We start from the raw sequence: 13,531 nt of genomic DNA on the forward strand, positions 1-13,531 counted from the left end.
GAAATTATGTATAATTTGTTTTGACACATTAGGAAACATATTCTTTTTGCCCCTATATATACATTCCCTCTACAAACAGTAGAAAAATAGGGGATGCAAAAACAAAGGGTATTTGAAGACCATTAGCACAATGGAAAGAAAAAGAAAAGCCAGATAAAAAGACTTCTATCCTAACTAGTGCTAACTCTGCTTTTAGGTATTTTAACAAGTCATAAACACTGTCTCCTTAGTTTCCAGAGGGGTCCAGATTACTGTTCTCTTCTGCTTAAAAATTCTAAAACTTCACGAAGCCACATCAGAAAGATAAGAATAAGAAAGCAGGATTACCTATAGATTCCTTCCACAAGGATTAGAATTTTCTTCCAGGGCCTTCGTGTCCGAGGCTGACCATAAACAATGGCATCTTTCAACAGCTTCTCTAGGCTTTGCATATCTGTACCACACAAAAAAGAATTTCAGCACAAAGTACCTTCCTCTTTCTGACCTTTATTTCAGAAATGCAAATATACATTTCTTATTCAGGGAGTGTCTCTCAGATAGTAAAAGATATTAACATAATCAGAACTGAGCAGAAAAAGATAAGGCAAAATGGGTGAGCTACTGCTAACTTGAATTGAATGACAATCTCCTCTAAAATGTAATGAATGTTCAAAACCACAGAAACTCCACTAAATGACTGTGGCACAGGTGATTCCATTCATTAGCATCCTTGTGAAATGACTGATGTTTCATGTTAAATACCATGGCCTTTCAGTTAGCGTTTTGTTTTTTTTTTTAAATAGAATCAACTGTATCTTTAATCCTAGTGAGTCATTCAGAAATACATGCATAAAGAAGGCTGAGAAAGAGAGTACAAATAAACTACAACAAATATATACACCTCCTAAAAAGCAAATATGGGGGAAAATTTAAAGTGCATGCATCGTTCCCTTTCATCTAGGATACACTCAATAAACACCTGTTAAATAGCTTTATCTTAGTAGCTCAAGGTACACCAGTTTGGGCATACATCAGACTATGTGATAAGAAAGCTTGGCAATCAGTTCAAACTGTTCCATGTTTGACTTGATCAGCTGCCTGTACATAATCAAGCTCTCGTGGCTCTTTTGGTCCTTAACGATGGTTAACAGGCCCAAAAGCAACTTGGCTGGTACTACCATTAATGAGGATCATAATTTGCCTGTTAAAGACAAATGCTTTGAAGACCACTGTTACCACTACAACAGACTTTATACTTAAAATACCTGCCCTGAAATAATAGCCTTAAGAAACTTCCCCCCAGAATCTATGCAATATTAAGTCTGGGGAACATTTAACAGGGGTGGGAGGCATCCTATCATAAAATGTGATTTTGTATTCTTTATTGCTCAGGACTGAAGGAGGGGGTTACAAAGATACACGATTTTGCTCTTTCCATGAAAGGATTTTGGTTAGGAAAGAGAAGTAAGGTAATAAAAACACATACCACAAATAAGATGGCAAAGGTTGTGACTGTTTATATCTTCAGTTATTCAATAACAAAACAATCTGCTACTTAACCCACTGTTTATATCTTCAGTTATTCATAACAAAACAATCTGCTACCTAACCCAATCTGCCAACACAGAAGTATGTATGTCTGTTGTGAAGCTGCTACTTCTGCTGCAGAGACCAATGTGTGGCGATCACCAGGAGACAAATAAAAATGCACTCATTGTTTTAGTTTCCTCTGTTTACATACAGAAAGGAAGAGAAAGATATTGACTCAAAAATTTTAGATGAAAGGAAGTACCTATAGTGGAATGCCTGACCGTATCACATACTTAAGAAAAAAAAATTCAATTATCTCTCTCATATTATGCTCCCTACATCCCAAGGAAATTAAAGATTTAAATAAAAAATATACCACAAAATCATAAAAAGAAAATACAAGAGAATAACTTTATGATCTTAGAAGGGGAAAGGCATTATGCAAATCTAAAATTCATAAGACAATAAATGTGCCAAATTCAACATTTTAATAAGCCTAAAGCAAGACACTAAAAAAGTTAAAAATGAAATTTAAAATATTGCAACAGGGGATCCCTGGGTGGCGCAGCGGTTTGGCGCCTGCCTTTGGCCCAGGGCGTGATCCTGGAGACCCGGGATCGAATCCCACGTCGGGCTCCTGGTGCATGGAGCCTGCTTCTCCCTCTGCCTGTGTCTCTGCCTCTCTCTCTCTCTGTGACTATCATAAATAAATAAATAATACCTTTAAAAAAAATAAAATAAAATAAAATAAAATAAAATATTGCAACAGGGCAGCCCCAGTGGCGCAGTGGTTTGGTGCTGCCTGCGGCCTGGGGTGTGATCCTGGAGACCCGGGATCGAGTCCCGCATCGGGCTTCCTGCCTGGGGCCTGCTTCTCCCTCTGCCTGTGTCTCTGCCTCTCTCTCTGAATGAATAAATAAATAAATCTTTAAAAAAAAAATTAAAAAAAAAATATTGCAACATACAAGAAAGAATAATATAAAGGGCTCTTATACTCAGTGAAAAACAAACAATTTGAAAATGGCCAATTCACAAAGAAATACAAACATGAAAAAAAAAAAAAAAAAAAAAGAAATACAAATATGATTAACTGTATAAAGAAGTTGCTTGGGACACCTGGGTAGCTCAGCGGTTGAGTGTCTGCCTTTGGCTCAGGGTGTGATCCCGGGATCCAGGATCGAGTCCCACATCGGGCTCCTTGCATGGAGCCTGCTTCTCCCTCTGCCTGTGTCTCTGCCTCTCTCTCATTGTCTCTCATGAATAAATAAATAAAATCTTAAAAAAAAAAAAAAAAAAAAGAAGTTGCTTAACACCTAATAATCAAAGAAACAGAAATTAACCTGTTACTGACTTATTAGATTAGAAAGTATTTTAAATGATTCCTAATGCCCTATGTTGGCCTGTGAGTGGTCACCATCATGTTGTTGAGTAAAAATTTGTACCATACTTGGAGGCAATTTGAAAAAGTATAACACTTTTTATAACCTTTTAACCAGGCATCCTAAGCCTGCTAGGAATTTATCCTAAGGCATGAATCAGACCACTGAGCAAAAATGTGAGTGTAGGTAGTACTGTTTCTAGTAGAAACATTTAGAAACAACCCTATTGTCCAAACTGAGGGATGGATTGGGAAGGGCAACTGCAGATGCTGCCTGCCACCCTGGCATTAGGGGAGGAGAGTCACATGTACTGTCAAAGTTCACAATGCGTTGTAAGGAAATAGGTTACACAACTGTGATTAATAATGCCATGTACTTTATAAAACAAAATACTATCATTCTCATTATAAAACATTTTAGACAAGACAAAGACAGAAGGAAGAGAGTTATTATCATCCGTAAACTTCGATCCAGAGCACAGATCTAACATTTGGGTGTTTATTCTTCCAGACTTTTGTCTGTACATGTACACATTGTGGCAAAAAATGACATTAGATGTGCAGTTTTGTAGTCTTTCCTCCCTATATGTGAGTATTTTAACTACAAAAGTTACTCTTTTTATTGTAAATATTTTAATAATACACAAGATACTTCTACTTAGGAAGAAAGTTCTGGCAGTGCCACCTTCCTCTGTGCCTTTGCAGCATCTGTTCATATGTGTATTCTAGTACCTGTTCCGTATCAGTAGTGTTGCAGTACTGGTTTGTCTATAGTCTTTTCATTAGCCAGTCAGAGATCCTTAAGATGAGACCCTGCTTTATTCATCCCAATAGCCCTGGTGTTATGGCAAATTACACCACAGGCATCTAGTAAATACATATTGAATAAATAGCTTGTAAACAAGGAAGATGAAAAAGTTGAAAGCTAAATAAAAGGAGAGTGTTGTATTTTGTGCCAAAAGGCTTCCTTCAGCCTCTATTTCTAATGAGGAAGAGAATAATTTTTTTTTAGGAGAGAATAATTTTTAAAAGATTGGACCAGAAGGACATTTTAAATGTTGTACATGCTTTATTTATAGCTTTATTAATGTAACTAATTAACTACTGCCATTAATCCAAAAAATATTAAACATTAAGGCTGTAATGAATTCCAAATCAAACTCACTGTTGTGTTTGAAGATTCGAATGGTTGCTCCTGAGAGTCTGGCTCCTAGAACCAGCGATGCATGGTTCAGTTCATCACTCAGAATCAGGCAACCCTGCAAAATCACAAGCATAGGAAAATAAGAAGTTAGGTGGAAAGGTTTAGTTACACAAATTACAAAATGCTAAAATAATGCTATCTTATTAAGGAAAGCTTACACAACAACAAAATTATCAATTTCAAGAAGAAGAAAAGAATGCACATTTTTGCTTTGCAAAATTAACTTAGAAGTCAATATAAAACTCTCACCTTTTAATTTCTTCAGTTCTGTGACTGACTTAAATATTCAGATCTACAGCAACAGGCTTTTATTTACATCTAAAAATCTGCTATATGAGATAGTCTTCATAGGGTTTCAATTTCACTGGTCTGATGGCATGCCATATGAGTTTTAGTATGATGTCCTTTATTATTTGTGGGGAAAAGTGGGGGACAAGGGAGCTGAGGGAGTAAAGCCTGTGGAGACAGTGCATCCTTCCTCTCACTCCTAATCATAGCCTGAGTTCAATGAGGGTTCCACTTACCAATGTCTTCCTCACTGACTGAAGTGTAGGCCTCAGTTTTGCCTTCAAAATCTCTCCATAAGCTCTACTTTAACTTGTAAACATGAGTTTCTACTAAGGCAACAAGAAAAGGCTGAAGTTCTTAGGGACTTTATTCCTTCTCACATTCTTACTCTTCAACCTGTAAGATCTGAGCTCAGAAACAGGTTTTTCTGTCAACAGTGGCCTCAAAATATCCAATTATGACTTTAAGAGTGAGGTGCAGAAAGTATCAGCATGTTCCCAGGAGAACAAGAGAGAAGACATATACACACACACCGATTTATAACAGAATATTCTTAGAGGGATACTTAAGAAACTTGTATAGCAGATGTCTGCAATTTTTACTGTGTGCAAGTTATTATAAGGATAAAAAGCTACCTAGTTATAAACACATACATTTAAAAAGGAAAAGTAGAGTTGCAGATTTACCAATATGGGCTGATGGGGTTTTTTTTTGGGGGGGGATAATTTATATGTAATGTGTATACATGCACACAGACATGCGTATGCATCAGTCAATACACGTGCATCTATTTTTCTAGTTCTATGCACTGAGGGACAAGAAGTAGTGACACCCAACTAGCCATAAACACAACAGACCTTGATTTCTAAATACCATCCTCCAGTAAAAGGAACCAGGGCTCAATGGTGAATTCATGGACCCCAAGGCTAAAATAGGTTTGGAAGAAACTTAAAAATTTAAAAAGCCCAGAGCCTCTTATGCTACAAAGTAAGAAAAGTGCTCCTTAGAGGGGGGAAATAAAAAGCACAAGCACATATTCAAATGGCACAGGAGCCCTCCTGAGAGATCTCCTAACGGCCAAAACTGGAACAAAAATAATATTTTGAGCAATCATGTTGGATTCAAATAATAAAATATTCACAAATCTAGACCACTGTAAATGAATATGGGAGAAGCAATAACTCTTCAGAAGAGTCATGGTAATGAAAGACAAGGAAAGACAGGAATTGTCACACACTGGAGAGTAAGGAGATATCATGCAGATATTCTACAGAAAATCTGGTAAAGTTGAAATGAGTTCTGTACTTTAGTAATTAGCATTGTATCAAGGTTAATCTCTTGGGTTTGGTAAATTTCACTGGTATAAAAGATACTTATATAAAAGGAAGCTGAGTGAAGGGTACACAGGAACCCTGTATTCTTTTACAACTCTTCTGTAGCTTTAAATTAATCTTTGAAAAAAAGTGTGAAAATTTTTTTAAAAATAAGAGACACTAGGGAAGAAAATGATGAGATACCGAATTTCTCTTCTGCAAGTCTTCAAACCCTTTACTTACCATTCTTGGCATCCCGCTATACCTTAAAAGGATCCCACTCCTTTCCACTCTATACAATTTTATCTTCTTCTCTTTCTAGTTAATTTGTTTTCCTGACAAAATCTGCAACATAACTTGCTACTTACTAGCCTTATTCACCATTTCTATGTATCAATCTACTATGAGGCTCTATCATACCCTTAGTTCAAAAATAAAATAAAACTTAAATATTAGCATTTAAGAGCTAAGTGCTTAATATGTTCCGGGCATTCATTATGTTAAGGGTTTTAAAGACATTATTACTTCTAATCCCCATTAAAAAAAATCTAAGAGGCAGGTACTATTATTATCCCCACTTTACATATGAGGAAACTCCCTTTCAGGAGTTACAAATCTTGCCCAAGGTCACAAACTTAGTGAGTGACTCATTAAGAAGGTTCTGCTTCCAGAACACATGCTCTTAATCTGTAATATACTGTCTCCCCCGCCTTCAAGCTGCATAATCAACCACCTCACATAGAAAATTTAGTATCAGATTCAAAGAAATATTAAAACTGGATTAGTTCCTGCCTTTAATGGATTAAATGATACTTAATAACATTCAACTATAATGTTTGATTTGAAAGATAAATCTTTAAGGTAGTATCTTCCAACTCTGTATATAAAATCTCTAATTCTACATAATTAGTTTCTGAACATACAGGGAAGAGCAGGATGAGATAATTTAATTCCCTAGTGTGAAAAACTCAGAGAAATTCCAAATAAGAATCTCAATATTTACACTGCTAAAATGTAGGACAGGAATGTATTATAACCAATATGAGGTCGAAGAACCACACATTTCTGTGTCAAGGGATCTGCCCATTGTTAGATATCTAAGTTGATCTAAGGATCACTACACATCCTTTTAATGTCTGCAGGATGTGTAGTGATGTACCCTTGTTCTTTCCTGCTATTGGTGTCTTTTTATCCTCACCAGTCTGACTAGAGATTTATCAATTTTATTCATTTCCTCAGAGAATCACCTTTGGTTTCACTCATTTTTCCTCATTTCTGATTCGTTATTTCTGAATTTATCTTTATCTTATCCTTCCTCTGTTTGGAATTTTTGGGTTTAATTTGCTCTTCCTTTTTGAAGTTCTTGTTTAGGTGGCTGATTCAAAACTTTTCCTTTTTTTAATACAAGCCTTAAAGCTATAAATTCCATCTGAGTACTGCTCTAGCTTCATCTCACAAACTGTAATACACTACATTTCCATTTAGCTCAAAGTATTTTCTATTTTTCCTTTCTTTTTTATTTATGGGTTATTTGGAAGTATGCTAATTTTCAAATATTTGAGGATTTGCCAGACATCTTTGTGTTACTGATTTATAATTTAACTCCATTATTATCAGAGAACATACTTTGAATTCATTTAAATTTTTAAAAATTTGTCAAGGTTCATTTAATGGCCCAGAAAATGGTTTATCTTGGTAAATGTTTTGCTGTTGTTGGGTGAAGTGTTTCATAAATGTCAATTAGGTCCAGTTTGTTGATAACGTTTTTCAAATGTTTTATAACTTACTGATTTTCTGTCTAGTTCTTCTATCAATTATTGAAAGAGGGGAATGGAGATCTCTAATAACAATTATGTATTTGTCTATTTCTCCTTTCAATCTCATCAATTTTTCCTTCATGTATTTTGAAGCTCTATTACTAGAGCTATACTAGAGATCAATGTACCTATACATTTAAATTGTTATATGTCTTTTTGGGGTCCCTGGGTGGCTCATTTGGTTAAGTGTCCAACTCTTGATTTCAGCTTAGGTCCGGTCTCAGGGTCGTGGGATGGAGCCCCACACTGGGCTCTGGGCTCAGTGCAGAGTCTGTTTGGGATTCTCTCTCTCCTTGATCACATGTGCTCTTTCTCTCTCAAATACATAAATAAAATCTTAAAAAGGCGGGGGGAACCTGGGTGGCTCAGTCAGGCACTAGACTCAAATCTATTTGAGTATTAATCTATTAAATTAAATTTAAACATATAACCAACCAAACAAAAACCCAAGTCTTCTGACTCATTAATCCACTGATTTTTTTTTCAGTATGTCATTCCTAGATACCAATATTAAAATGAGAGTAAAAAATCTACGGGTCCTTTAGGGACACTTGAGTGGCTCAGTTGCTTAAGTGTCCCACTTCTGATTTCAGCTCAGGTCATGATCTCAGAGTTGTGAGATCAAGCCCCACGTTGGGCTCCCCACTCAGTGGAGAGTCTGCTCAAGATTCTGTCTGCCTCTACCCAACCCCCACCCTGCTCACTCATGCTCTTTCTCAAATACATAGATCTAATGAATAAATAAATAGAACAAGATAAAATTGTTATGTCTTTTTAATGAATTAACTGCTTTTATCATTACACAATGTTCCTCTTTACCCACAGAAATAACTGCTTGTGGGATGCCTGGGTGGCTCAGTGGTTGAGCGTCTGCCTTTGGCTCAGGGCATGATTCCAGGGTCCTGGGATCAAGGCCTGCAATGGGCTCCGCACAGGGAGCCTGCTTCTCCCTCTGCCTATGTCTCTGCCTCTCTCTGTGTCTCTCATGAATAAATAAAATCTTTAGGGATCCCTGGGTGGCGCAGCGGTTTGGCGCCTGCCTTTGGCCCAGGGCGCGATCCTGGAGACCCAGGATCGAATCCCACATCAGGCTCCCGGTGCATGGAGCCTGCTTCTCCCTCTGCCTGTGTCTCTGCCTCTCTCTCTCTCTCTCTGTGACTATCATAAATAAATAAAAATTTAAAAAAAAAAAAATAAAAAAAAATAAATAAAATCTTTAAAAAATTAAAAAAAAAATATTCCTTGCTCTGAAATCTTTGTTCATATTGATATAGTCACTTCAACTTTCTTTTTGATTATTGTTTGCATGCTGTTTCTTCCGTCCTTTTATTTTTACCTGTCTTTTTTTTTTAGACTTTTTTTTAGACTAGTCAAGTCTAAAAAAGGGGGGGAAAAAGTAGAACAAGGAGTTCAATCTGTAACTAGCTGTGAACAATCAATTGAGATAACTCACTACCTTCGGACAAGCCTACCTGTGTCTTTAAAGTAGGTTTCTCGCAGAAATCTGCTTACTTTTATTGAATCTGACAACATGTCTTCTAATTAGAATGTATAAGCCATTTACATTTAATATGGTATCAATATAATTGGGCTTAAATCTCTTCTCTTGTTGTTTTCTATTTATCCCATCTGTTCCTTGAAACTGTGTTCATATAATTGAGAAGGTCTTTACGGTTAGCCTCGTCCAAATACTTCATTTTACAAAGGAAAATTTGAGGCTTAGAAAGGCTGGCTGCGGGACCCCTGGGTGGCGCAGCGGTTTGGCGCCTGCCTTTGGCCCAGGGCACGATCCTGGAGATCCGGGATCGAGTCCCACATCGGGCTCCCAGTGCATGGAGCCTGCTTCTCCCTCTGCCTATGTCTCTGCCTCTCTCTCTCTCTGTGACTATCATAAATAATAAAAAAAAAAAAAAAAGAAAGGCTGGCCGGGCTGGTTCAGTTGGAAGAGCATGCAGTTCTTGATTTTGGGGTTATGAGTCTGAGCCCCACATTGGGTACAGAGCTCACTTAAATAAATCTTAAAAGAAAGACTGTGACATGCTCATAGTCAGACAGCTAAATTTGAACATATAAAAAGAAATAAATTTAAACATATAACCAACCAAACAAAAACCCAAGTCTTCTGACTCATTAATCCACTGATTTTTTTTTCAGTATGTCATTCCTAGATACCAATATTAAAATGAGAGTAAAAAATCTACGGGTCCTTTAGGGACACTTGAGTGGCTCAGTTGCTTAAGTGTCCCACTTCTTATTTCAGCTCAGGTCATGATCTCAGGGTTGTGAGATCGAGCCCTCTGTTGTGCATACTCTCTAAAAAAATTAAAAATAAAAAATGAAATAAAAACCTTGAGGGCCCCTTCAAGCTGAGAGTGCCAGTCTGCTAGAATCTGATTTACAAAGTCTCTTATTTCTTCTCTCCTTAACTGCCCCCATACAAACTCTACCCACAGGGGCATAAAAATTGCACATATTCATTTTTATTATTGTTGTTGTTATTACTACTACTTTTAACCTTCATTATTATTCATCTGTATTATTACTTTTAACCTATATTACCTGTATTTTACATATATACATATCATTTGCCCATATATCTCTAAGCAACAGACATTATGATAAGAATAGGCATTAGGGTACCTATGTATTTTCTTATTTTTCTACCAGGAAAAACCACCTGTTAAATAACCTCCCAAACTAAACATTGTTTCTTTCAAAATTTTTAACCTTTTATGAGGCTTTAATTAGAATCCCTTTCAAAATTATATGAAATAAAAAAGGCAAGAATCATCTAATGGAAGAGAAAGAATCATGGGTTCTAGCAAGAAAGCTTCAACTGATATAAGTCTCCATGGAACACACTTACCCAAAAATTTGTGATAGAAATATCTTTGGGTAGATCATGTGTAGCCCGAAGTTTACAATAGCCTTTGGCTTGTTCTGAATGCTTTACAAACAAAAGATACATACAACAGAGTTTTCATAAATGACAGACTAAGTCTTACTTTGCCAACAAGAGCAGGAATGTTCATTGAATTTGTTGCAAATCCCATGCCATATGCCATAGCAGCTTCTACTCCCAAGAAACTTGCAACAAGCTTCTCTAGCTCTTCATGCTTATCCAGGTTTCCTGTGTGGAGAAGTTAATGAAATTAATACCACCAAATCCCAAATTTAAGAATTATTCATTACTTCCTAAAAAGAAATCATAGTCTACATGTGACAACCTTTTCAGAATAAGCTCCGTGGAAGAGCATTATGAAGAGAAATGGCTGATAAAGGACACAGTAGTTGAATACATTCTGATTTGGCACCTGTGATGGAATTCCTGTAAAGAAGATTACCAACAATTTCTCCCATTCCTGTTGACACATGCCAGTTCCAAGTCTAGGACTTAAAGAGGCCTGGCAAGATCTGCTTTTATACTTCTGAAGTCAGTTGCCATGTAAAACGGTCTAACAGGTTGTTGAACAGAGAGGCTACATAGAGAGGGAGAGGCTCTGGAGGATAAAAGACTATATGGAAGGAGAATGCAGGGCTCAGGTAGCCCTCACCTGATCCCACTACCCAGCTGACATGCCAAACATAGAAGTAAAGCCATCCTGGACATTCTCTCGTCAGCCATAATGTCCCACCCAATAGTATACGGAGTTAAAATAAATGTCAAGCACTTCCCAAACTGCAGAATCACAAGCAAATAAATATATGTTTCTGTTTTAAGTCACTAAGTTTTGGAATGATTTGTTATGTAGCAAAAGACAAGTTAAAAAGCATCCTCCCTCACTTTGTATTGTGATCTTCTATCAATACTCAAATCCTTAAAAACTGAACAAGACTGATCAATGATACTAACTAAATGCAAAAGATCAGAAAAAAAGACTGCTGAACTTGGGTGCTACCTATCCTCAAAGCTTTACACAGTCATTTAACCTCTTGGGGCTTTAGTTCCTTATCTGTTGAATACCAATAATGACATTTGCTCTATCTACCTCATATTGTTGTGAGGATCAAAAAAGCAAATAGGTTCAAGAAAGTTATAAAGTATAAAGTGCCATAAAGATGTAAAGTCTGATTACTAGATGTTGTCACTGCACACCGCTGCCTTAACCACATCATTAAGGATCTTGAGTATAAATGACCCCGCTCCATTTGCCAGTCTTGAGACTCACAAGAAATAATGAGAAATTATTGTTTTAATCTCCTAAATTCTGGGGTTATTCACAGTAATAAATATCCAGGACATTGCCTTATAACATCTATAGTTATCAGTTCTCTGGAACAAAATGGAAGAATTTGGAATTTTCCTTTGAACAAAATTTAATTCTTTTTATATAAATCTGTTCACCTTTATATTCTATAGACTTGTAATAATAATAATAAATAGCTAACATTTACTGAGTGTTTACCATGACACAAGCACTTTACATGAATTAGCTTATTTAATTCTTCAAACAGCCCTGTATGATAGGAATTATTATCACCCCTCAATTACTGGTATGGAAACACATTAACCCTCATATGCCCATGGGGTCAGTACTAGTAAGTTGGCACCCTTAACCACTATCATTTGTAAATGCCAACAAGGTCAACATTAAAGTTACAAATGAATCAAATATTTATGGAACCCTTGTAGATATATTTTGTAATATAATGGAAAAGATAAATACATCTCAAAATGTGTTGAAAGCATTGACATCATCCATTACTTCAGAAACAATATGGCGAAGTATGTATTTGGATGCTTACTACTCTGGGTCTGTATCAGCATTATTCCCTCCTGAGTAGCACAGTTAAGAATATCAGCTGGCCAAACAGATCCTATGCTTACCGATTTCCTGCCGAGTGCTACACACTCCAACTCCATACTCCTCTAAGACTTTCGCAGCTGCTTCTTGACATGCTCCTGTATTCCGTGCAAATCCAAGATAGTTGTAGGAACCCATGTTTATAACACCTTTAATTACATTCCCTGTGTACCTGTATTTCAAAAGCATAAAAGTGCATGAAACTCAGGAGCAAATCAAATACTTACGTGTGATAATAAAGATAGTAGTAATACAAAAGGAAGCACAATATACAGGAAATAGAAAGAATATGGCTTAGATGAAAAGCAGCTCAAACTCACTACCAATTAAGAAAATGAAAGGCAAAATACTAATTTTCACTTATCAATAATGATAATAATTTAAAAACTGATCATATGCAGTGTTTGCCAGGATAGTCTCACATACTGCACATAAGAATATCAGTTAGTACTTTTTTTTCTGGAGGGCAGTTTGGTAGTAATTATCCATTTAAAAGATAAACATACTCTGACTCAGCAATTGCCATACACATATGAAAAAATATATGCATAAAGATCCTTTAAGAGTCACTAGACAATGGGGTGCCTGGGTGGCTCAGTCAGTTGAGCATCTGACTCTTAGTTTCAGATCAAGTCATGATCTCAGGGTTGTGGGATTAAGCCCCAAGTGGGGCTCTGTGTTCAGCACAGAAATCTGCTTGAGATTCTCTCCTTCTCCCCATGCCCCTCCCCCTGCTCACTCACTCTCTCTAAAATAAAATAAAATTTTTTTTAAAAAGCAAAGAAAAAAGAGAGTCACTACACAATTTATCTACTAAGTCCCTTCCCCAGACCAGTGACATTCTACATGGTGGGAGCTCAGTCAGCCTGGGCCCACAAGCAAGAACATGGTTCAGAGGCTCCACTAACCTAAGGCAGACACAAAGCGTGGACAAGAAATAAACTGTTGCTGTTTGAACTCTGAGATTTTTTTTTTTTTGAGATTTTGGGGTTTTTAACGAAGAATGATGCAGTCCAACCCGCTAGACACTATCTATGGCTATATTATAGGATACTCAGTACCCAGTACTAATAATGATCTTGCTGTGAAAATAGATAAGCAGGATATTACCAATGTGTTAGCAAGTAAAAAAAGCAAGATATAAAATGATTTCCATAGTATGATCCTATTCTTATAAATCAAAACCTACCTCTATGTAACCCCAGTAGATTGATTAC

At 36.5% G+C, this 13,531-nt stretch overlaps 1 protein-coding gene across 4 annotated transcripts in view; it reads right to left on the reverse strand.

Moving 5' to 3' along the window:
- Positions 1-13,531, reverse strand: part of SPTLC2 (serine palmitoyltransferase long chain base subunit 2) — a 110,178-nt gene that overhangs the window by 59,276 nt on the left and 37,371 nt on the right. For all 4 annotated transcript variants that reach the window (XM_038545419.1, XM_038545421.1, XM_038545418.1 and 1 more), the window contains 4 exons: positions 12,338-12,486; positions 10,515-10,639; positions 4,053-4,146; positions 328-433 (listed from right to left, as the gene is read on the reverse strand). In XM_038545419.1, the coding sequence (XP_038401347.1) occupies positions 328-433; positions 4,053-4,146; positions 10,515-10,639; positions 12,338-12,486 (474 nt within the window). The remainder of the gene's footprint in view (positions 1-327; positions 434-4,052; positions 4,147-10,514; positions 10,640-12,337; positions 12,487-13,531) is intronic.

Source organism: Canis lupus, chromosome 8 (genome assembly GCF_011100685.1).
Source record: "Canis lupus familiaris isolate Mischka breed German Shepherd chromosome 8, alternate assembly UU_Cfam_GSD_1.0, whole genome shotgun sequence".
NCBI classification, from domain to species: Eukaryota; Metazoa; Chordata; class Mammalia; order Carnivora; family Canidae; genus Canis; species Canis lupus.